At 36.1% G+C, this 26,704-nt stretch overlaps 1 protein-coding gene across 1 annotated transcript in view; it reads left to right on the forward strand.

Moving 5' to 3' along the window:
• Positions 1-658: 658 nt before the first annotated feature.
• The window catches only part of cfap299 (cilia and flagella associated protein 299), a 44,471-nt gene continuing 18,425 nt past the window's right edge, over positions 659-26,704 (forward strand). Inside the window, exons 1-3 of the mRNA XM_043238658.1 lie at positions 659-797; positions 3,251-3,375; positions 17,240-17,330. Of these exons, the coding sequence (XP_043094593.1) occupies positions 690-797; positions 3,251-3,375; positions 17,240-17,330 (324 nt within the window). The 5' untranslated portion in view covers positions 659-689. The remainder of the gene's footprint in view (positions 798-3,250; positions 3,376-17,239; positions 17,331-26,704) is intronic.

Consider the following 26,704-nt stretch of genomic DNA (forward strand, 5'->3'; position numbering starts at 1 on the left):
AATAAATAAATAAAAATAAAATAGATTACATAAAGGAACTTTTCAAATATTAATAATTAATGTTTGCTGTTAAAAATGAATCAGTCACCTTGTCTTTCATTCTGACATAACAATGACGCACAGTGGTTTTAAATTTGCATGAAAAATCCTAAAGCTTTCATTTAGAATTGTTCCAAAATATGAGGCAGATTCTCAAAACAAACATGATAATATAGAATTCTAATTATATTATATTATATTATATTATATTATATTATATTACATTACATTATGCAACCAGAAGACGAGACAGTGCCAGACCACATAATATATTCATATAAGGAAATCACATAAGCATACATTGACCTGACATTTCTTTCACACAAATTATTTTTAAAACAGCTTTTGGATGCATAATTAAACTTCCAGCCACTCTTTTCAAAGCCGAATTAGTTCTCTAGAAGGCTATTACTTGTAATATAGTTGAAATAATAGTTAGCTTTAGAGCTCTAAGAAGCAGCATTGCAAACAAACAAACTGATGTTATAACGTGAATTTCTCTAATTTCCTGCTAATCGCGATTATTTGGATGGGCGGGGCTTAAGAATTTATATCGGTTCATGATTGGTTTGCACCCGGAAAACACGATAACCGCTAGTATCCTACTACAGCTCTGTCTGTTACCATAGGAATAACCCGAGGTAAACAAGATGGAAGACGACAGCGGTGTCTTTGCGGCAGAAACCGTGGAAGATTTTCGCACTTATGAGGACTTCTTAGATTCTCAGATAAAACCTTTGGACTTATTTTACCTTGAGGTGAAGTATCAAAATTCACGCTGTAAGTTAAACCGTCTGTGTCATGTGACGTTGTGAATTTCACAAACACCGAGAGCAGATGCGTAAAGAAAAGCATTGTCTTTTGTCTCGTCGCTAAATCAGCGTTTTTAGTAGTCAAAGTGAACAGTCTGACATTTAAGCGTGTGCACACATTATGATATGGAGTAACAAAGTCATTTCTAACTATGGCCTGTGAAAGTGAACGTTTGCAGTTTAACGTTAGATGGCGACATGGTACTTCTTTCTTGAATGCTTCTATAAAGTGCGTTCAGTGCGTTCTATAACGTTTTCTCATCATAATGTAACGCAACAATGATAGAACTGAGTCTGAATGCAGTAAGTTTAAACAAGATTTATGTCAACGTTCAATAACAACACCAGGTATTACAGTGCCTCTTTTAGCTCAGCTTTAGAAATTTGGATGTAATTCATCAATGGACTTTTGTATTATGACTGTGTTATACTGAGTAATATAAAGTCATGAAAAACTGTACATATTTTACGCTTAATATAAGATGAGGTTTATAAAAATTCAAACTTGAGTTGTAGGTCTGTAGCAGTCTATAAATGCCATTGTGTGGTTTAAACAATGAAGACTCCAGGGATATTGTCTGACATATGCTGGTTTAATTTCATAAGTTGGGGCTCATTTCTGGTTACAGGAATGAGCGTGTCTTAAGTTATAAGTTGTTGTGTGACTTGAGTGGTGACACAGAAGTACTGGAGCTCTGGTTCAAAATTTAAATATACTGTAAATATACTGAGTTTTTGATAATACAATCAGCTGTCAACTATATGGTTTTTAGCTAGTAAGTATAATTAAGCAGTTTAATTAATTTTTTTTTTTTTACAAAAGCAGTAAAAAAGATGCAAAGATGCATTAAACTGTTCCAGTGTTTCAGTGTGTAATGTTTAAAGATATTTGTAATTTTTTTAAATAATGCTTTTGAATTTTAAAATTATTTGAGACTCCTGAAAACAACAATGAAGATTAGGCTAATGTCTGCTCAAAAATCTGTTGTGCTATCACAGGAATAAAGACATTTTAAATTATATATGAAATTGAGTTTTTTATTGTTTTTTTTAATTAATACTGTATGTCAAAATTATTAATATTTTATTGTATTCTGATCAAATAAGTACAGCCATGTGAGAATAAAAGACCTCTTAAAAATACACATATACAACATTTGAATTTTTGAACAGTAGTGAATACAATGTTATATGTTAACTTAAGTCTTAAATCACAGGGGTATATTTGTAGTAATAGCCAAAATGCTTTGCACAGGTCAAAATTATAGATTTTTAATTTATGCCAAAAATCATTAGGATATTAAGTAAAGATTATGTTCCATGAAGATATTTGGTTTATTTCCTACCGTAAATGTGTTAAAATGTAATTTTTCATTTGAAAATTGCATTGCTGACGGACTTCGTTTGGACAGCTTTAAAGGCATTTTTAATATATAGATATATACATATATATATATATATATTTTTTTTTGTTTTTTCATCTTTAGATATTCAATAGTTGTATCGCGGTCAGATATTGTCCTATCTTAACAAACCATACTTCAATGTTAAGCTTATTTATTCAAATAGTATAAATGTCACTTTAGAAAAACTGACCGTTGTGACTGGTTTTGTGGACCAGTATTATAGTATTATCCTGGGGTGGCAAACTGGTCAGCTCCGACCCTGATTAAGACCTGCATGTAGCATTCTACTAACCCTTCAGAATATAATATGCATGTATAAATATAATATGTTTATATAGATAGAACTATAACTCTTTAATGTTTCATTTTAATTGCAATTTAGGTTCAGACAATTTTTGACGATGTGTTAGAAAATATATTTCAATAGAATTTAGCATGGTTTCAGTGTCAACCTTGCAGAAAAAATATATTTTTTTCTATTTTTATTTGACATTTATCATTTTCACAGTTTGACTTTTAGTGTATTTATATTAAGAGTGAGTTTAACCCTTCACAAAAGGATCTAGCCATCTGAGTCTGAGTTTTTTGGGGGTTTTTCTCGGCTGCAGCTCTCTATAAACTCAATGCCCTATAGCCACATGAAAGTAGCTCCTCCTTTTGAGGGCATAAGGAATCTCACTAAATCATATGGAAATGATACTACCCACTTTTAACTAGGCTGCAGTGACATGTGGCAGAAATCCTTGATCCTGGCAACCATGAAACTGTCAGCGCAGCTCATGTAATTTTGTCATATAAATAGCATGTATACTAAAATAGGAATGATATAAATAGCACTTGAGCACAAAACTAGCACAAATATGTCATAAACACACTGGCCTGTTTGTACAGAAATGCCACAGCAGATTGTCGAACTGCATGATTTTTTTTTCATATTATTCAGTCCGTTTTAACCACCCCCAGCTCAGCAGATCTGTGTTATTGCTCCTCCAGGATCAGGAACTGGCCCGCCAGCTGGTGGAGCTGGGCCACAAGGGTAGCAGTTTGGAGAGGGAGGAATTTGAGACAAGGAAAGCAGCTGCCGAGGCCTCCAGGCTTGCTTCGGGGAGCCAACAGAAGTAAGGTTTTTGTGCTGTGACCATGAAAAGGGGACAAATTTCACACCAGTATGTGACCTTGACAACATGTATTTTCCAGTAAATGCTTTAGGCTTCATTCATGAAACACGAGCAGAATGAATTTCTGCGCGAATCGTTTGTTAAACCACTCTGACGTAAACTGTCACATTCAATTTAATGTCGCAATCTACGAATGAATGGTTTTACCAACAGCTTATACAGTAATTCATTCTGCTCATGTTTCATGAATGAGGCCCAATGGCTTTAAAGAATGAATTAATTATTGATGCGCATTCTCCGTGAATATCAAAGACATCAAATGACGGCAAGATGGCAGCAAATAATCTTAGATTATAGGATCTAAATGTCCAAGGACACAACAGGCTCTTTTAGAGCGACGTTGGCTCAAACCACTAAGGACTTTCCGGTGACGTTGATGCTCTTTATAGATGCACCTGACGGCTCATGTGTTTCTTAAACAAAGATCCTTCATCCCTTCACTGTGAGAGAGGCAAAAGCTTTGTTTGTGGGAATTTGTGGGATGCTGTAAACTTGGACTCCGACTTGGATGAGGATTGCATAGTTGCTGTGGTGAGGCTTCAGGAATCATTTTTGGAGAACTATATTTGTGTTTTCTTGGGCTGCTTGTGGCAGCTCCCCTGCCTAACCACCTGCAGACGTGTCTTTGTGGCATTCGTTGCTTGTCAAAATAGACAGAAGTTCTGGGTCTCAGTTAAAGTAAAATAATAGAAAGAAGTTGAAATTACAGTTAAATAAGAAAAAAATGTGTTTACTTCAAACATCTTTATTGCAGGCCCTAATGATTTGGGCTCTCTTATATCGGTAGTTTTTGATGTAACATTGACCGTTTCAGTGTATTTAGCAATGTTTCCACATCGCGAATAGGTAAACGTTGGCACTTGGTTACTTGCTTAAATTTATGCTTGCAAGGTGTAATCTAAATGTGGTTTTCATATCCACCTTTCTCTCCACACGAGGGCCCTATCACGTCAGTACTAGGTTACTAGTTCCTAGGTTACCATAGCTATGCACAACTGATTGTTAGCACACCGATCAGGTCTTGGTTTAGTTGTACACTGCAAAGTTACTTCACTTCAATTCTGAACAATCTCCATTAAAATATTGTAAAAGAGTTAGCCTGGACTGTTATTTAGATAATGTATTGCTATAATACTTAATCACTGAGCTTGTGTTAGTGACCGCTTCTGGAGACCGTAAAGACAAGCCAAACACTTTTAATAAAAAGCCGACACCTTTAACACCTTTGAAGGGCGTAGTGGGGAGGGGACGTGACTTGTGTGGTTAAATGTAAGTGAGCTATATATATATGGTATCAATTTATTCATTAAATAGCATGTATAACCTTTTGCTCATTCTTAAAAGAAAAATTCCTGAAAAAATCCTCAAAAAGGTTGTATTTATTTGTGAGGAAAGTAATATTTTGAACTATTACAATTTATAAATGTTCTATATTTCAAATTTTGATCAATATAATGCATGCTTAATAAAAATATTAATATATTATATATAAAATATGAAATTTTTCTTTAAAAAAATAATAAACATACTGAGCCCAAACCTTGGATGGGTAGTGAAACAGATGGTAAAAATCTGTAAAGTTTAAAATCTTTGATTGAATTACAATTACCTTCAACTCAACAAAACAAACATTAAATCTCTCCCCTTTAGTGACTCCCTCTCAATTTCCATCTTCCAGTGTGCTCTTTCTTTCTTTCTTTCTTTCTTTCTCTCTGCCTTTTCAGGCCTCCTTTTGCTCTCAGAGACCTTTAGTGCCTGCAGGTGTATAAATAGAGATGTTTTCAATTAAGACGTGCTTTGCCTGTAGCGTGCATCTGATCAATGAATGCTCCTGCACCTGTGGTAATAAAATACCAGAAGACGAGGGAGACTGTGCTATGAATGCTAATCAGATGTTGCCCTTTTGTTGCCCCGTTATAGGCTACTCCATAACATGCTTCATTTGACAGATAGGCATTGTTGTATCCTGCCAACAAATCACAATTGAACAAATGAAGGGATTTCGCCCAGAGAAACTCAATACTTGACGCAATGGGAAAAGTTTGAATGAAAGAGATGGTTGACTGAAAGATGGCTGTTGTGGTGAAAAGGTTCCACAATGACTTATGACTGCATTGAAATAATAGACAACAGTAAACGTGAGACTTAAAAAGTAGACGAGGGATTGCCTGAATGCCTGACTCCTTCATCACCATCTCTTTTTCTCTGCATCTGCGACTTCTTCAAGATGAATGTGAATTAAGGAGATGAGTGAAAGCATTACTTCTTTCCACTTATAAATCAGGTCCATACAGAGAGAATGGGAGCCATCATGAGTTTGGCTCGGATCTGAGCATATGGATCGTGCAAAAAAAAACCAAAAACCCACTGCATTCGCGTAATTTGTTTCTCCTGTAGCACTGGTGTTTAGCACCGAGGCCATGTTGAAAACCGGCTCATGCCCTCTCAGCAAGTTTACAATTCACAGTGTCCTCATAAATGCTGCACCACTAGGCCTGGATCAAAAAGCGCAAGGTCACGCAGGTTCCGCGCATTCTGGTGCGAGTTTCAGAGAGACGAGGGAGCCTGGTGGTTTTACGCAGGCCTGATATGAGGCCCTGGCAGGAGCCCTGAAACCTGCAGCCTGGCCCAGGCCCAGCAGTAAATGTCAGCAGATGTCCTGACCTCGCGTGCTCATGACAGGCTCTGGAGACTCGAGCTCCAACCCTCCCCCCAAACCCCCAGCACAACCACAGCCATGCTCTTTGTCCATTGTTTGACTCCTTCGAAAAAATGCCACTCTCCACAAATTCACCCCTTTCGAAATTGATGGTTGGAGCCATCTCTCACTAGCCAAGTAAAACCCTGCTGCGAACACAGACTGTACATATGCACGGCGGTGTTAATCCCTCGCTCACATAGACTGAAATAAGACCTTCAGTTTCAGGGCACGGTCAGGAGAATAGCTTGGACTATGTTGGCTGTCCCACAACGGCACCCAGCATATGAGGTGCTAAATGAAGCTAATTGGAAAGTTGCTGTATACGTGTTAGTCACTCAAACACGTAATTACACTGCTGTAAAACCAGCAGCATCTGTAACAATACATAAGCTGTATACATTGACATTTGCATGAGGGCAGTGATAAACATCTGATTCGAAGGCATCGTTTTTTGTCTGGGATGTCCACGTCACTTTTTACCCATGATATAACATTTTGTACAGGTAATAGTTTTTCTTCTGTAGGAAATTTGCGGCGGTGATGTCTAATACAGAGAAATTGTCAAGCAGATGTCTTTTCTATTCTCGATTCTATTCAGGCACTTGAATTGATCGATTGTATTCACAAACCACTATGTAAAGACAATTTACGCTTTGATGTAAAAAAAACTAAATTCAGTGTGTCGCAGCTGTTTTTTCTTAAAACATGATGTTAATAACTTGTTGACTTGTTTTGACTTGAAATGAGTATGCTGCTATAAAAGGAAGTCTCGGTTTACATTGAAGTGATTACAAAGGACAGCAGTGTACATAAAGAAATGAGTTGAGACTGTTGAAACATATCATACATCATTCAAGGGTTGAGCATTCTTCCGCTTATCCACAATGAAGGGATAATTTACACAAAAATGAAAAACCTGTCATTATTCACCTGTCATTTCAAAACTATGACCTTCTTTAATGTGGAACAGAAGATAATTTAAAATCTTTTTTTTTTCCCGTAAATGTTCTGCAAAATACTTCTAAGAAAAAATACAGCATACAGTTTTACAATAACATGAGGGTGAATAAATGATGACAAAAGTTTAACAGCTTTGGTTGAATAGGGTGGTTTGTTTACAACTTTCAGGATCTGGTTCAATACTGCATTTAATTCAATTTTTTTTCCAACGTTCTGCTTTAAAACAGATGTTTATTAGGGTCTGTCTACTCCTTAAAGGACTAACCCTTTTCTAATGTCTTTGTGGCAGTAAAAGAGAGTTAACTACCTACCTGATGTGTACTATATGTATCTATTCAGGCCATAGCAAACCAAATGTGATATGTCAGCAATTTAGTTAACAAAATACTTGTTGAGGGTAAATTTGACTTGTGTGTGCCAGTAATCTGTTGTATTTGATCTTCCATCTACCTCAATAAATAAGTGCAGAAAAGCAACCCATAATTCAACTGTTAATGACACAGTATGTCTACAGTCATAATTATAAGGAGAAATAAAAGTTTCTTGACCTGAATAGGTTTTTGTTCCAACCATCCATTTCAAAATATAAGCTTAGGTCGGTTGATTTTAACTTATATGAACTGAATCTTTGGTTATATTCAAATCAACTGAGCAAATATTCTACTCACCAAAATTAAAAGCCAGTTTCCTTGCTCAGCATGTTCGCATTGAAAAGAAATGGGATTTGTCAGAAATAACAAGATCTTGTTTCAGTTTCCTTTAAAGAGCTTTGCAATGGATTCATTCAATCTGGAAATAATGTTCTATTTCACTGACTTGTCACTTTACTTTTTCACATCCTTATTACTTGTCTTGAAGCAGGCAACCTTTTGGAAATGCTACGGATGTTGTTTTGAGTGAAGCTAGGTTTTTTAAAAAATTAATTGGCCGCATGTGGAGTCGTTTTAACGGTGTGGATCTTGTTACGAAGCTGGTGTTGAATTGTGCTCTGAATGATTGAGACCAGGAAAGACCGTTGCACAGAATCAACAGTGCTGATGTGGATTAGAACTAAGAAACAGCATTTAAAATGTAAAAATAACAAAATGAATATATACCGACATCATTTTTTGTTGGATTAACACATTTACAATCAATCTACATCAAAGAGTCTCTGTGGTTATTGGATATTTTTAAAGTTCATGACATAGCCTACCACAGAGGTGCCCAAACGTTTTACTGTGAAGGGTCAAAATTGAACTTGACTGAGAACAGCAAACTGAGTAAATTTATATATTGAACTGTATTTTATTTTATTAATTTTTTATCATTTAAATATCATTCATTTTGAATTTTTATCATTTTTTTGGTTTATATTTGCCCTCTTCTGTTATGCCACAGTGGGCAAAATCAAAGGTCATCATGGACCAATGTTGACCACAGGCCCAGGTTTTGGCATCTCTATACCAGTTTCATGAGAGAATTAAATGAACCATAGATAATATACAGTAAGTTACCTTTTGCTGATTTGTTGCTTTATGACATAGCTTCTTTTTATAGGAAGCAATGTTACTCTCTGAATTACAGCAGATGTGATTGCCAAATGACCAGGCTCAGGTTTGGTCGTGCAATCACTAATGTTTATGCTCTTGTGATTATTCTCACCACCACATGTTACGACTGTGTGGTCAAACCCTAAACAGAGACACATGAATTTGATGACTTAGTCTTCTTTGTGTCTGATTAATACGGATACCAGTAGAGAATTACGCGATTTGTCTCAGTTACATTCACACCAGAAATTTCCGGATAATCAACAACAGTGGAATATCAAATAAATCTTTGTATGCTAGGTTAAGTTTTGTTCTTAATGAAAGCATTGTTTCGTTTGGCCATTTCCTCTCTGTGTGCTGTTTGCCATTCAAGTAGCATTTTCAGTCGAGAAGGCCCGTTTGCTGCTTAGGCTCTGGTCTTCTTTGAAAAACGCTTTTATTATGAGCTGTTACAGTGGTTAGTGACCTTGCGGAGGTACGTATGAGTTCACCTTTTCCCCCTACATCCTTTACCTAAGGCTCTAAGGCCTGTGATGTTTCATGATGTGGCTTCGAGTATCCCAGTGCAGAGGTGGAAGTGTTTTTCACATTATGTAGCCTTTCGCCATAAAGATACTAGACAATCATCTGCTTTGTAGTTTGGCCTCCTCACAAATGCCGGATGTATATGATGGATTCTGCAGCAACTTGGAAGTATTATGATGAACGCATGTTAATAGCTTTGTCAGTGCAGAGACACTGAACAGGACCACCTTTTTAATGTGTAGAGGATTTACCAAATAACTAGCAAATTAGTGCTGGAACGAGATGGGAGTGGATGAGAAATGACTCTTCTGCATTATACTGAAAACCAAACGATGGTGCATTAGCAAGTATTTGTAAAAATAGCATCAAAAAGGCTGATTTTTTTTTGTACTGTGGACGTTTTAGCAAATGTGATACTAACAGAAAGACTCGACAATTCATGCAACAAAAGACATAAGGAAGACAGCTCAATTCCACTGGTCAGAACATTTTGTAAGATACAGTCCTTATGTTTTCTTAGTCTGTCTGTGGTTAATAGCCACTTTAACTTGCTGTATGATTAGAAGGTCTTGCAGACTGATGAGGTTAGAACCACAAGCCTAACATGTGCAAAGCAGATTAATCTAATGGACCACAGTGCTTGTGATGGAGGAATCCTGCTGAATGTCGAAGTAAGATGAAACAACTCATTACATGCAGCACAGACATATTTAAATGTCATTTAAATACCTTTTGCTATATTTTGTACATCAAAGTTACTTGCAACGGATATATTTTACTAGCATTATGCCAGTGTTAATAAGAAAACCGACTTCAGGTAAACCAGTCCAGCTTCGGGTCAAAAGATGAATCCATAAAATTCATACGAGGAGTTTATAGCTAATCATATAAATTCATTTATTGTTGAATGTTTAGACTGTGTCTTGACAGCACAGGTTAAAATTTAACATTTTGACAGAACCCCAATCATATTAAAAATATCCTCAGCTCATAATTTAATGACGCTGCGTGTTTCATTTACCACAAACATCAGTGGTTAACAATCTGTAAAATGGAGTACAGTATGTGTAACTGATACGTTTGACTCAACATAATCGGAGGTGACACAGAATTTCTTTTAAAAAAGGAGTTAAGTAAATTGTCATGCTGGGTGGAATTTCCCTTGACGTTTAACAGCCCAAAATAATATTTTCCATAAGATTCTTTTTCTCCAAGTGCCCTCAGGAAAAATATTTCACAAACTCTACCTGCTGAATTTTAGAAATCAGCGTACTATTGAAAGCCAGGCCAGTAGGAATATAATGTTTCTTTTTTCTTCTTATTTGAGAAAGATTTGAAGCAACTGAAGGACTAAATTCTCAACACAACATCTGTTGTTCTTAGCGATGTCTTAATCATTGTCCCGAATCCTTTTTGAGGGTAATTTGGCCAGTTGCTGAATTTGCACAATGTGAGGTTTTTCAATTACGTTCAATCAGCGATGATCACAATTGTTTGACAACACTTCAGCCATTTGATTCATTAGAAATCAGCACAGATCAAATTAATTTGGCATGGGATGGCCAGAAGTTAAAGCTCACGGCAATGTTCGGTATTGAATTTCTTTCATTATATTCCAAGCGTTAAAGCCTGCCTCTCCTTTCAGCTGTACAAACAGATAGTAAAATTGAGCTTGAGTGCAGCTAGAAGATAAATCATTATTCGTAGTGTTGGTCAGTGCATAGCTGAGAGTGCGCCACTGGGAACACTTTGTGTCCTGTGGTTGATAAAAAAGCTTCTTGTTTTTCTGGCCAACTATAGTCCCAGAGTTCTTGGTAAGCACATTCTTTTTTTTATTGATAGAACACCGAAATTAAGGAAGTTGATGCAGTAAGCTGAAGGCCAGGCAAATATATTGCTGCCATATTCAACAATTTAGTTGCTAATTTCTTGTGTGCATTTTTGTTGTGCAGTGAAATATAAGCTTTCAGCACGTTTAATAGAAAGGATTTGAAAGGGGAAAAGATTGATGTTTTTTCCAATCTGCTTGAGTTAGGAACACTTATTAAGAACTTGGGCCCACTCGTGCCAGTGGTCATCTGTCCAAAGCAAGCAGCTCCCTCTGAATATTGTTTACCTTGTGCTTTCATGCAAGAGTGAGAGAGAAACAGAGAATGATATGACCAAGAACCTACTGCACATTAGTGGCCATGGTTGAATCAATCTCTTCAAGACATACAAAGTGTCACTGTTGTTTATTTTGTTGTGTTTTTTCAAGGTTAATCATTTACAGTTTGTTTGCAAAAACATTATTTTTTAAAACTTTTTTATTGTGCATTCCAATTAAAAAACTGAAGTTGGATTATTTTGACTACTTAAAAAAAAACTTAAATAAAATGCAATAAAAACATCATAACATCGAAAAAAAATGCAGAATGTGAACTAAAAACATACAGCATGAAAAACATGATTTTTGAACATTTAATAAAAACATTGTTTGCTGTTTTTGCGAATATACTAATAACCATACTTACATACATATACATATGTATGTATAGTTATATATGTATGTATTGTAAAGAAAACCTGAGGGGATAAATACATTTAGCTTGCTTTTCCCTTTTGAGGTATGTTTTCTAGATTCTAGGGGGTGAAGAACTGGTTTTCCCTCAATTACAGGTCTCATTAAAGCACATTAATTCAGAACTGGGACCAAGACAAACTCTGCAACATGCAAGAAGATGAATGATAAACACCATCCAAATTATTCGGAAACACCTAAGTTTCATGTCTTGCTGCACCTGATCGCTAGCTACAGCAATTGCTGTGTGAAGGCAGAGGCCACATTAATTCTCTCAAATGAGGCCTAATAAAGAGTCATGTCAGATTGATGGGGAATGTTCCGTTTGGCATCGTTTGTGGGGGTAGTTTTCACTCTCCAAGCGTGACTTTTGCTGTTTCCCTAGCTACTGGATTGGGGTAACCCCTTATACTTGCCTCCTCAACACCTGTGTTTACATTGGGGCCTCGGCCCCCATGACCCAGCAGCGGTCCCTCGCTCACAACGAAGATGAAGTGGGTTCCCAGCTCTCAAATATATGCTGCTCCTGCACTTTCACCACTATGCAATTCCTCTAAGAGTTCCATTGTGGGCATCAGCAACAGAGAGGTATAGGTTACATTCTTCCTTCATATTGGAGTTTATTTAAACACGGAGGGGGTGAAAACAAAGACAACCTGCACCGTATTATTGCAATGTGAGTGTGGGAAAAGACTTCTTTATGCTTGTCTTTGTCTATATGTTTGATCAGCGCTGCTAATGCTGCTAAAACATAAATCTTTTGCAAAATGAATATTGCTGGAGAAAGAAAGTCAGCACACTTGTCTTAATTAATGAATCATTGTGTGAAACTTATACATCTCTGTACACTACATGTGAAAACTATGGATTTTTTTTTTTTTTTTTTTGAAACTCAAAACATCTGGAATACCATACGTTTGAGCTAAGGACTTTTGACGGGGCTAATAAATTTCATGACGGGGGTTGGATACCATTATTAAACTGTAATGTACACTTCTGGAGTCCGCTTACGCTAGGAACTTTTCAATTTACAGTTATGAACTGAATCTCTTTATTCAGCAAATTTATGATTTTAAAAAATTGTGAAGGATTCTCTTGTCATTTCATTGTTTTTGGACTATTTCACAGTGATGATAAAGTTATTATGTGTGCTTTTCTTCTGCTTAACTCGCCTAGTTATTGACACAGCTACACTCAGGGGCCATATATCAAGAATAAAGGCCATCTGTACTCCATTTTGGGAAAGAATCTCTTTTATTATCCTTCACTGTGATTAATTACTTCTGTGGGCGCAAGACTGGTCCTCTTTTTTTGTGGTCACAAATTCAAGTTGACCAACTGGCACTTATTCGTTAACCCACACTATCTAAGAAAGCTTTACAGTAAAAAAAGAACACCAAAATATTCATTGATTTAAGGGTAAACAAACTATTAAGATTTAAAAAAAAATTTGAAGCTTCAGAAATGTACAGTAGAGCAAACGCACCACAATGAATTTACCTTTCCCACTCCTATGCACAATTCACAAATTGTGCCCTCTGTCTTTAAATTGATGCTGACCAGCTGAGTGTCATGCCTTATGTCCGAAACACCCTTAAATTGAATGTAAATAACCAAACCCTCTGTGTGCATCAACACCATATTTCAAGGGCACTTAGGCTTGTTCTCTAAGGGCCATTCATCACAGTCCAATAAAAATGGGGGCTTGGTTTCTTTGCGTTTAGGCTGCTGAAGCCAAAAGAAACCATTCTTCCCCAAAACCTAAATTCTGGCAGTCTATCTGTGCTCAACAGACACATGTTATCTTGTATTTTGACTATGCAGTAATACTTCATGCATTTTTTTTTTTTTTTTTTTACTTTTTTCATAAATCTGTCCTGACAACCTTGTACAGATTGAGAAAACACAATTAGACGCCGAGATGCAAGCTCCTCCTCTGTTCTTGCCAATTTCCAGAAAATATTAAAAGTATGTCGGATGTAAGGAATCCAGTGTGGTAAATTTAGCTGGACATAATTTATGTTTTCTTAGAAACTTTTTATGTGCATGTGGCATCTGGCAAATGAATAAATGTGTACTTTCCAATTAGCTATGTAAAAATGTTATTGAGACACATCTGTTTGACACTCCTATTGAATCCAAATAGTACACAGCTGTGAGTATCTTTTCATCGTAAGTACTAAACTAATGGAAACCTAATGGAATTCTAGAATAGTTTGCTTGCATTTGAGAAATAAAGACTTACTGCAGTTTTTTTGTGTGTGTGTGTGTGTGTGTGTGTGTGTGTGTGTGTATATATATATATATATATATATATATATATATATATATATATATATATGTGTGTGTGTGTGTGTGTGTGTGTGTGTGTGTGTGTGTGTGTGTATGCACAAAAACTGCAGTAAGTCTTTATTTCTCATATATATATATATATATATATATATATATATATATATATATATATATATATATATATATATATATATATATATATATGGTTGCAAAGGCTACATTTCTAATGTTTTGTGTATGAATACATGAAATAATGATAGGATAATACTTTAGATGATGGACAAGTCAAACCTTTCAGGCCTATATGTGTTGCTGTAAAATTTAACCGTCCATTTTACAGTCGTCCGCTAAACGGTGCAGGACTAATCTAAAATACTTGTGTTAGAACATTAGTCTGGATTGAACAATGAGATCAGTCTGACTTGAGTTCCACCCTGAAGTGTTCCAATTTTTTTCCTTTACATCTTACATAATAAGAACACACACAGTTACTCTCATATCGCTGTCTGTCACTGACGGAGCATTCTGTTTGCATTATTATCATACTTGCTCATGGTACTGCTATTCCAACCATTGTCTTCCTAATTCAACACAGCCCCGATTGTTGATGCACAGTGACATGTTAGCATATACTTGCTAGGTAACGTCATCCATATGTGTTGAGGAATGGGTGCGCAGAAAAACTTGGAAGTCCCCGTGGATTGCATTCTTTAAATAGATAGCCAATGAAGTTATTCCTGAGATGTACTCAAACAGGCTGATCGTATTTTTTAACACTTCTAGCTTGTTGATACCAGAGATTGTTTTCACAAGAACTTACTTGGGTGGTCACGTAGCTGATCCAGTTATGCATTCTGGTGGTTTGACATATTCAGGTTACATTTCATATCGCACCTGTAGGAACTGATGTACAAATTTGTTTGTGTGAATTTGTTTAAAGAGCAAACATAATTAACTAAACCTTTTGTTTTATTGTTTGAGCACATAGAAGTAGATTGTAGATACTTTGCATGGTGCTTGACACGAGCCCCAGATCAACTTTGACAGCATTATGGCCCCTGTCCCGCATTCACTGAGGAACTGTAACAAAGGCCCCTCATGCTAGTATTACAGTGCCTGGCATCCGGCTGCACGTTTATGAACTACAGGCAGCCGAGTAGTTGACCAAAATAAATGTCATGTGTGTGTTCCATTTACTTAGAGCTTTTTCCCCCGGTTTCTTTTCATCATCCAGAATAAACAGAGCAGGGCCCCAAGTGCATCATGGTCTGTTAAATCCTTTCTGAGCAGCAAGCCTGTTTGTAAAAACCCCCCCACCTGCCACCCTGTAACCCGAGTATGGCAGCAGAGATGGGGGCCGGGGATCTTATTAGGAATATTATGTCTTCAAGCCAATGCATACAGGTGCATAACTTTTTGATTTCACCGTTGTTTTCTCAATGACTGATAACAAATAGGCATCATTACAAGTCACCTGTTCATGCTTATTTATGAGATTTGTTTACAATACTCCTGTACTAGATACACACACTGCATAAATGATGTTATGATGTTAATAAAAACTCACAAGCATACTTGCAGTGTAAAATTATTGAACTAGCAGTTTACTGAGAGTACACATGTAAATGTGGACACATAAGCCAAAAGCCTGTATGGTAACTATTAAACTGTAGTGCTTGTAGCAAACTTGAAGAAACATATTGATGTACTCGACATTTACTACTGTTACACATAAAGGACACATAAAAAAAGCGTACTAGTTTAGTTATTGAAATTGTACGCACTCAGATAACTTATTTGGTTACTGAACTTGAAGTATGCTAGGTTTTTATTTAGGTACATGAGATAATTTTTTCAGACAAAAATTATAAGATTATTTAGTGCAATTTACTTTTTAATTAGTAAAAGACAATAAAAAACTGCGATGTGGTTACATTACTTTTGTATAAATGGTTACATTAAATTTGTATAAATTTTAAGCCAATCAAGCTAATTTAAATGTTTTGTCTTATCAGGCAAATTTGAATTGTTCCTGATAATCATATAGAGCTCTCAGTGACGCAGAACTGTTCACAAACCTTATTAGGACTCATGTGTATGTTCACAAATATTGTTTGAAGGTGCAGAAAGGTGAGATTTTAGAGTTTTGGGGGGTTTTTTGTAAAAGCTGTTTTTTTACAGCCATTTTGCTTGATACTTCTTTTTGTTTTCCACAGATTGCAAAAAAATGATTGCGGATGAATTTTGTTTTTTGGGTGATTTGTACCTTTTAACATTTGAAATTTCTTGTAGGAAGCAGACCACAAAGTTTGATAGGTTAAATGAGTCAGTTTGTTATTTTTTTATTTATTTTATTTTTTTGTGTAACGTGAGGAGAGGGTGATCTCTGCTGCCCTTTTCACCTGTTTTTGCTCTCTGCAAACCTGAGAGCAAAAAGTTCTCGAATACTTGTTTATTGGCAAGCAGATGATTCTGTGGGTATAGTGCAGACATTATGAATGTTGAGCAAATTTGGGGTGGATGACAAGGCGCTATTGCTGATACTGCACTGTGAAACGTCTGAGAGATGAATGCCAATGAGTGTTATGTCAGGTGTACAGGCTGGAGTTTGCCAAATCTTTGCTTTCATGGAAAAAGGCCAAATAGCACAGAGAGAGAGCAAGAAAACCTTCCTGAAACGACAGAGATAATAATTCAAGAGAGGATTTATTCAATAGCAGTATTCCCACTGTGATTAATTACCAGCAGTTTTAGGGTGGAGGCAGTATGATTTATTTTATGAAGATATCATTTTGTCAGAAATCACTCCTTGAGATTATTTAAATTTTTCAGCTAGCGGATTTCATAATTTTAATGTAACACAATATTCTAGATATTTTTTAAATCTGTATTATTGTTACAATGCTTGTAGCTGATTTGTGTATTTATAGTTTAAATGTAATTTGACTCTCAAATATTTTGGATGCATTTCTTGCGATATATCTCACTTTTAAAAGGTGAGGTGCACGTTAAAATAAATAATACATCCAAATTTATAAGTACAATGAATGTCATAGTGCTTTCTACACAGTGGAAATTTTGAAAGAACTCAGTTTTTAGACTCTCTGAAAATGCATCAATATCAAAAAGTAAGCGTCAGTGTTTGCCTGTTAGAATGAATTAAGCTGAGAATATTTATGCATGAAAGAGATTTTTAAGAGACATTTCAAACTGTTTAAATGTTGTCTTTTCCAGGAAGCTGGCAAGTACAGGAAAGGAACTCAAAGATAACTTCCTGAGAGCCCTGGCGGAGCGGGAGGAGGCTAACCGCAGTGGGGAAATGACTGTGAGTACATTATTACAGCACTCCATTTGCTACGTAATGGGATTCCCCTAGAATATTTCTGCAATTCCATTAGGACGGGAACACAATCCACACTGTGTCAGATTCAGGAGGGTAACCCCCCTTCTCTCACACACCTTGCTTTATTGCCACCTCAGCCTTCTTTCTCTCGAGAAGACGCGCCATACACAGTAGGAGCCACCGGTCGGGCCCCCTACGTTTGGGCCGTTGTATTTCTCAATTTCAACAATTTCATTTGTTCTAGTTTTTACAAGGCTGTTTAAATTAATAAAACATTTGAGCATAGTCTGGGAATAGGCAGAGGAAATGGTTTTTATTTATTCACAGAGAGGAAACAATAAGTAGTTATAAACCATTCCCTGTTTGTTCAAGTAGAACTTTTACCAGACTTCAACAAATAACATACTCTAGCAGGTCAGTATCCAATAGCATTTCCCACTGACTAATTTACAGTAATTATTTTTTTTTAGGTTTGTCCATTACCACAGTCATCTCTCATGGTTCTGTGTAGCCTTTCAACACTTGCTAGCATGTGTGTACCTGCTGTGTTTTAGACTCCTTATAATGATCCACAGTTTGTGTAAACACAAAACATGAATTTATCTTAAGATACTTTGATTACTCATGTTTCAAATCCAGCACATTAGATTAGATTAGAACTAGAGATTTTTGCATTACATGAGTACCACTGGACCTGGCAGCATTTCAGATTCTGCTCAGTAAAGACGTATGATGAATAAAGAGAGCTGTTAGTTTAAATGTTTCACAATGAGTTGGTCCACAGGAAACTCTTGACAATCGGTACACTTTCATAGTGAAAATCTAGTCTAATGCTGTACTGTGACAAGCTTGCGGTTTGTGGACAAAGTCCAGATGCTTTAGTAGGATGTATTGATTCACATGTTTTGGATTTGATTTATGGCTGTTGTTTAATCATTTTTAAACATTATGATTGGTCAATCATTACACTTTTACACTTGTTTAATATTTGCTAACAGAACAATTCTTAATCCAAACCCCTAAAACCAGTTTACCAAGGTAGTTTTTATTGTTGCAGGTTAATATAGTTTTTGTTTGTCACTCAACCAAGCAACTATATTACTAACGTACAGTGAAATAATAGCAAAGCCTTTTTTAACTGAAATTCAGATTTTGTTCTTACTAAATTGGGAACGGGAACTGGGAACGACTAAAATTTAAAACTAAAATAACTTTAAATCTAAATGACAATCCATGTACTGAAAGTCCCATTTGATGCCCCAAATTCAACTAAATGATAATTTTATTTAATCAACTAATTATTAATTTTATGTGATCTATGTGTTATAACAGTTTGATTAGGAGCCTTATGATCAGATGTCTGTCTTGGATATTGTGATATGTGCCATTGCCTTTTGTTCTGAAATCCTTAATAGATAAGACTTCTGTCTAAAAGAACCTTGTTTCATTTAATAAGTCAGGGATAAAAAGATCTTGTTTGGGGATTTTTACCTCCTGCACAGGAAAAATTGTTTATTATAACTGCTTCATGGATCAAATAGTGGAAGCAATGTAGAATTCTTATAAATCTCTGTCAGTGCAATTTAAGACCAAAGAAATAAATGAAAGTGGAATGTAAACTATAGTCATATTTGTTCTGGCCAGCCGGGAGACTAAATGTTTTTCTGCCCTCACCTAGTCACAGCCAGATAGAAAACAAGTGTTTTACCTGACCCTCTTGTACTAAGCCCAGTGGGACGTGTGAGTTTGCGATCAAATGAGGAGCACACAGCCACCGACTGCTGACAGACTTTCCCACTAATTGTTGACTATGTAAACACTGCTATTTTAAAGGCCCAATTCAGAGTCAAACCATTATAATTGAAGCTGATATGAAAAGTACAAGTTGTTCCTCTAGTACTGAAAAAAAATCTTTCTTGCATTCATAAATATAAGTGAAAAAAGTACTGTGGCATATCAAGCAATGTTATGCTGACAGATCCTCAATTACTCAAAAGCTTTTGCCTTGCAGGTGCATACGAACAGTTAGTTTATACTCTGAAAGTATCTATTCATAATCCAAATTCAGTTTACATCAGAACAGTTTTTTTTTCTTATATGAAAATAACACATTTTCGTGTTAACATAGTTGTTTCAAATTTGAAACTTACTGTATGTTTAGTATTATCAGTTATTTGAATAACTTATTTACTTATTATTACAGGAATGGTTCACCCAAAAATTACAATTACCCCTTAGTTTACTTACCCTCTAGGTGTATATGACTTTCTTTTTTCAGATGAACAGTCATTATTTTAAAGCGCCATTAATTATAGATATGACATAAGCCGCATTTGTTCTTATAGTGAATTTTTAGACTTTTAATTCGTTACCGGCGTTTAGTATTGCTCTATCCTCACTTATGTTAGGAATGCATCTTATATCATAATTTGAGTCCAAGGTCAGCTAAGAAACCAGAACTCGACTCTGCTGGAAGTCAGTGATTTTAAAAATAGAAATATTTTTGTTACAAAAACCCATCAATCTGCTTCAGAAAACATGTTAACCCCCCAGAGGTGTATAGGTAAATTTTTGCGATAGATATCTGTGATTTTATGGAGCTTCAAAATAATGGGCGCAATCCACCAGCATTACCAAGCTTGGAAGAGCTTGACTTTATTTAAAAACTCAGACTGAGGTCGTCTGAGAGAAGAAAGCTATATACACCTAGGATGGCTTGGGGTGAGTAAATCTTAAATAATATTTTATTTACTTATTATTTATTAATAATTTGTTTATTATTTATTTATAGAATTGTTTCATGTAGATTTTTTTTTAAATTATTAAAAGAAATAATAATCTGTGTGTAAGTTGCAGTATAAATAATATTAATAATGCACAACTGATTACAATTAAGCTTGGCTGAACTATAAAGCTAAACAGCTAAAAGCTAAAAACAGCTTGAAATTCACATTTTAAAACATGTGGGAAAACTCACAAGAATATCCTAGATCATCTTTGGTGTAGTCATTTAAAAAAGATAATTAATTGTGCAAACAAAAACAATAAATCAATCATGTGGACATATAGATAGATAGGTTTGACAGTTTTGTTTAACTAGCATGTGCCAGTTGCAATAAATGTTTAAGCACAGTTGCAATAAATGTCACTACTTGTTTTAAATCCGCTAATGTGGCATTTCACTGAAAAGGGTGCAAAAAAAGGTGTGTTTTAATTTAATCACGGGCTCAGATTTGGTCGAAAACAGGGGCAAAGCAAATGCTGCTGTGATTGAAGTTCTTATCAGCACCATCCAGGCAGGGTGTTCTTGAGTCCTGTGGTTAGTGTTATCTCTTCAATCAGCTGAGCTCATAAAGCACTCAGCTCAGCATACATTGTACTTTTCCTCCTCGTTGGTGTTGCGAAAGTTGCCCCGCTGCCAAAAGTCACGCACAAACAAAAGGTGCACCTGGACAGATTTGGCATTATTTACTTTGCGTAAGAAGTTACTTTTCTTTTTTTTTTGTTTTGTTTTTTTAATCAAATCCAGGTCACACCTGTGCTGGATGCCTGAGGGGTTCCATTGTTGGGTGGTACACATTGAAACTGAAGGTGCTCTAACCCCTAACCCTGCCCCACCCTCCTACTATTTGTTTTTGCTCTTACGCCAGCGATACGATGATGTCAGAATTCATGCCCTCTTCAATTTCACAGCCAGTGGAGTTGATTTTTGTACTATTCATTTTCTATAGTTTAAATTTCAGGATGGAATTAAGTCATCCGAGTGCATCGTGGGTGGTTCTAAGAACAGTGTCTGCAACCTCGGTCATATTGCTGCCATTGTGTGAACATGTTTTGAGGTGAAATGTGAATAAACAGTCACATAATAAATTAATGGGTGGTGGTTAGTGGTATTCTCCCTCATGCATTTATTTATGCAGTAGGAATGTTGCACATGCCAGTCAAACCACAGCTGCCAAGTAAAACGAAAAAGATGAAATCATTAATTTGTTGAGGTGTATGATCAATTAAGGTTACCGGTAAGTTTGAAAATACCATCATAGATATAATGAGAATGACAAAATACTCACATTTCATGTGTCTGTATGCAATGTGGAAATAAAAACCTTGTGTCCCAAAATCTGTGAGAGTATCAACATTTTTATTTACATTTATTGCAGTATTATTCTAAATGACATGTCAATTTCTTACCATTTTTTGAGAGACTACAGAAAATAAGTATATTTTACTATAGTTGTCATTTCACGTGAACATTTAAATTGAACAAAAAATGGCACATTAAAACAAAATAAATGATTTTTTTAAATTAAAAAAAATTATTTTTAATTGCTAATGAGCTTCTAATTACCTTTGAACCGACTTTGTTGTCTCATGCAAACACTGCTCACATTACGCAGGTCTGTTTATAAAATAAACATTCTCCAACTGATTATTATTAAGAAACTGAGTAAAAAATATCTTAGCGTTTTTCATATACAAAGCAAGTTCTTGTCTTTTGTCCACAGACACAGCAAGTTCTGTATTGATAAGTTGTGTTCATGTATAGAAGATACTGTGGTCAGCCATGCAGTTCAAAGATCACATTAAGAAGCATAGAAATGAGTGAATTTCCCAGCCATATACCATTACAGTGAGAGTGTGTGTCCCGGTCAGTCGGCCCTTTGTCCTTGTCATGGCCAGTAAAATAACAATAGCATGTTGGTTTCAAAGCACTTGACCAAAGGTGGAGGTCCCTTAGAAAACAGTCATGCAGAGCTATCATGTGACCTCCCCTTGAAAGCCCCACAAAGACTTTCAAAGGGTTGAGGGTTGGGGTATATGACCCCCCTAAGTTTGAACTCATTCATAGAATAGACAAAGAAGTCCCTTTGTAAAATGAATTTAGATATGCTTGGTATTTTGTTAAGGGTCCTTCATTTTGTGGGTGGACACAATATTTTTACACACTATTTTTCTAATTCATTAAACGGTGAATAGCTAGTGTGATTAACATGTGTTTAATCTATAGAGAAGAGATGAAGTTTGGGTATGTTGCCAAAATACAAACGGCATGATGTTTTTCCTGCTAACATGACTGGAAGAACCCATCCTAAATGGTTTCCTGTAGCCCGCCTCTAATGAACAGCTGCAAGAGCTTGACCATCTTCTCAAATATGTGCTGGAGGATTTTTAGAGGAGATGAAATGGGATACACTTAATCTAATTTCTCAAGTCCCTGGGTTTTGTTCGTCTGCTTTGTGCATTCTCTAGAAAGACTCAAGTCGGTAGACTCACACTGTTATATTAAATGTAGAATGACAATGTGGAGGAGTTTTTGGGTCTTGGCTTGGATAACAATGCATGTTTCTATACAGATTCAAAAAAAAATAAAAATCTGACATCATTTACTCATGTTGGATCCCATCTTCTTTTGTGTGCCACAGAAGAAATTAAGCCATACAGGTTTTGGACCAACATGAGAGTGAGTACACCATCATTTTTGGGTGAAATATTCCTGTAACATAATTTCTTTGCTTCTACTTCACTGGCTTAAATGAATGATGGTTTCTTGCTCTTTTACTCTGATATCTGACATCTAACAGCTTGATCTGACACTTGCACCATAAATCAGAAGACTCCTTAAGCATTTAGAAGCATTATGGGAGACTCATGCCATAATCAGAAGTTATTTCCATCATTTCCAAAGCATTCCTTTTCACGTTCTCTCCTTGCACCTGTTTATCAGCCGCAGCGATGGAATTCTGTCTAGTCCACTTTCCGACATCGTGATGTTGTTATTCCTGATACTCCTATCCACAGACATCATTTTTCAGCATGACACATGACATGTGCTCTCTTACTTGTAAGGAACCATTTAACCTCTTTGCGCTGAAGGGTTCTTGGCTCTTCTTTCTGAGGAATGTACACCTGCTCCATCAAGGCCTTCTTTTTCCTTTCCGGAGCTTTATAACCTATGCTGTAGAGTGCTCACGTCAAGAATGAGCTCAACTAAGCTGGACATTGTTTCAGCAGCTGAAGACGTCTAAGCAATAAACACGTAATAGATGATGTGTGGAATTACTTGGGTGAGAATACTTGACCTTTAGCAATCAATTATTTCATCTAGAGTACTTTAAGAGTCCAAGCACATCCCGGTGACTGCAGACGTGTGGCCGGGGTTTTGCGTAGACCTCTGTTGTTGGTAATGGCTGCCCATCCAACTGGGAAATGCAATTATACTCGAGAAGGCTCACAAGCTCACAAAGCACATTCTTTGGAATCCTCTTTGTTTTATCAATACATAGTGGCCTGCTTGAATGTGTATTATTCCACCTGAGCAAATACTGCACACCATTTCACCCACAAAGCTCTCTCTCTCTCTCTCTCTCTCTCTCTCTCTCTCTCTCTCTCTTCTCTAACCATATGCTAATGTTATTAAATCTTTGCCTTTTTTGACAAACTCGTGGAATGCCATCTTCGCAGAGATTTTTCCTTAAGAGGTATTATGAGCAGTGTGTGACAGCCTCAGTATGAATTATTGGCATAGTAAGTGTGCGCACCAATGAATTTGGTTTATTGTAACACTTGCTGTTTCAAAACACTTGACGTGCCAAATTCTTCCCATATTTTCATTTTGTTGTACTATATAATAGCAGGTGCACAGATGGATTGCCATCTTGGCTTGGAAGAGACTTGTTTCACCTGCCAGAAAACCCGAAAGGGTATTAAACTCAAACATTTAACCTAATACTTGCTGTAGAACATGGAATTTTAATACATTGAAATGCATCAGCCAGATCATCACGTACATAAGTAGGCTACAACCTAGCCATGAAGTAATCACAATAAAAATGCCTTTATATCTTATTTGCTTATACTGCAGTTATTCTAGATAATACATAATTTATGTAAGTAATGCAACCAGAATACAGTAAATGATGTTTTGGGGAAATTGTGTTTTTGATTGACATGATTTAAATAGTAGCCAAAAGAATAACACAAAAAATGATAAAACAGTTTACTTTTTAAGTATGCTATTATTTTAATTACATTTAATTGTATTTTGTTTTCTCTAGTTATGTTTTTGAGTTTTATCATGAAACCTATGGTGTTACGCAAGTGTCTTTTCGCTCCTATGTCCCCTAGAGTGAAAATGTCATCATTGCCCTCTTCAATTTCACCTATCAACTTCCTGCTTCCAGCCGCCATCTGGCAATGTTGATATCACCATGCATTCCATGTCTTTGCTCTTTGACAAACCCAAATCTTCTTCAGATAGCGGAAGACTTGTAATCTTTTGCAGGAGACTGACAGGCGTGCTAAAGTAAACATATTCTGACCGCTGTCATTCTGTGGTGCTCATTCAGCATGGATGAGACTGCTAGATTCCTATTTTTTCCCCCCCCTACACTCAGTCAAATACTTTTTATAGTTTGCAGCAGTTTTACTTTATTCAGCGTTTCTTTTTGAAAACAATAAGAAAAAACACCAGGATTGAAAGTTATATTAGACCAGTTTGATTAAATAGGTACAGATTTATAGCTATAATGCAGGATCAACATACTTATTGCGGCATATTTTGTCCGCTAGTGTTGAATATTTTGTTTTGCCACTGAAGTATTTGACATTGGTTCAAAAAGTGCAGAGAAAACACTGAACCTTCCTCTCCATAATGCATCAGAAAAACTGCTTTTGGGTCTCATGGGCAATCTGGAGGGAGCTTCTTACTAAATTCTCAGGCCAATGCAAACAGTGTAATGTTTGTACACCTATTTCCACTGGGAGTATAAAAAAAGGACTGCGGGACTTTAATCAGGATCTTAAAACAGCTAGGCCTTTGATAAGAGCTCTCCCTGAACATTTATCTTGCTTCTCTAAAGGGTGTAATGGCTTATGTCATCCACTTTGATCCTGCCTTGGAAACATGATGTTGGGGTGCTGCTGTAGATGATAGTGGTCAGCTTGGGTTGTGTGGGTTAAAATGTGTCTTGTCTTTTTTTTTTTTTTTTTTTTTGTCATTTTCTTGGACACAGCATGCCATTCATTTAGCAGCTTCTTGTCATAATCATCGTGACCCCCCTGGCTAAAGAGGTACAGGGATACAGTAGAGTCCTGCAAAGTGGTGGGGCAATAATATTTGTCTTGGAGAAGTTTCGAGTGATGAGGCCAACAACAGCAAAAGGTCTCCTGACAGGTGTCATGGATGAGAGTTCTTAGAATAACACAGTTGCAAAGTTTGCACCAGCGTAGGAGGAGGGGAAACTTGAGAGTTTACCATGCAAAACAGCTCAAATCCTGCTTGCTTGGACATAAATTACAATTCAAGTGTAATATGAGGATAAATTGTCATGTGTCTTAAATACTTAAAACTGAAAGCCTTTTACTCACTATTAGTTTAACTAGACAATGCACATTAGAGGTATACATGATTTTGCTTCTGTAATTTTTCAGCATTTCATTTTATATATATATATATATATATATATATATATATATATATATATATATATTATGCTTAAAAGGTGTTTATGAAAACTGTGAATGTCTGTTTGCATTTACTTAGACACGACATGATTAGCTGTGACTTCCTGTTTAGCACATGATCAGCTCAAAAAAGATTGTAATATTTACATTGGAGCAGTGCATGATCCCTGGGAAGGAAACTCACACAAGGGTGCTACGGAGCATGTTTTCTTTGCCTTGTCGTATACAGCTGCTACTTATTCCGATCGACTCCAGTGCAGCATCGGGGCAGACTTAAGCAAAAAAAAAAAAAAAAAAAAAAGATTGCAAAGGGCAATTCATGTTAATGGGTTGTAAAATAGCTTTCAGATTAGAGTCGTTCCAGGGTTACAGCGTTTCGGTCCTCAGAGGTTGCAGGTGTGATTTGTTTAGCTCTTTTTTCTGTGATGCATCACATTTTGGGAAACTGTTTTGGTCTCTTCAAACAGCGTGTTGAAGAAAAAGGAAAAATGGTGTGTGTACATGTGTGTGTGTGCCTGTATCTTTTTCAGTTATACATATAATTGCTCTGGGATATTGTTACTCATTTGTGTTCCAGGATTGTGTTCTGGCAGCTTCTTCATCTTCTATTTAAATTTAAGTCTCTGAATAAATTTGAAGCCGACAACTAAATAACCAGAGGCTAAACATTATGTCTTAAGTGGAACCAGAAAGCCCATCACTTTATTTTGAGTACAGTCAGCTGCAGCCATCAACCCAGTGTGCTTTGATGCTTTTAGCAGCTGTTATAAAAGAGATAAATACGCTGAACAATCTTTTACTTAAGATACAAAGGAAAAATTGTTTAGCAGCACCACATCACAGAAGGGCAAAGACAGGACGTAACAAGTGAAAACTTGTATAAAATGTAAAAT

The sequence above is a fragment of the Puntigrus tetrazona genome, chromosome 5 (assembly GCF_018831695.1).
Source record: "Puntigrus tetrazona isolate hp1 chromosome 5, ASM1883169v1, whole genome shotgun sequence".
Taxonomy (NCBI): domain Eukaryota; kingdom Metazoa; phylum Chordata; class Actinopteri; order Cypriniformes; family Cyprinidae; genus Puntigrus; species Puntigrus tetrazona.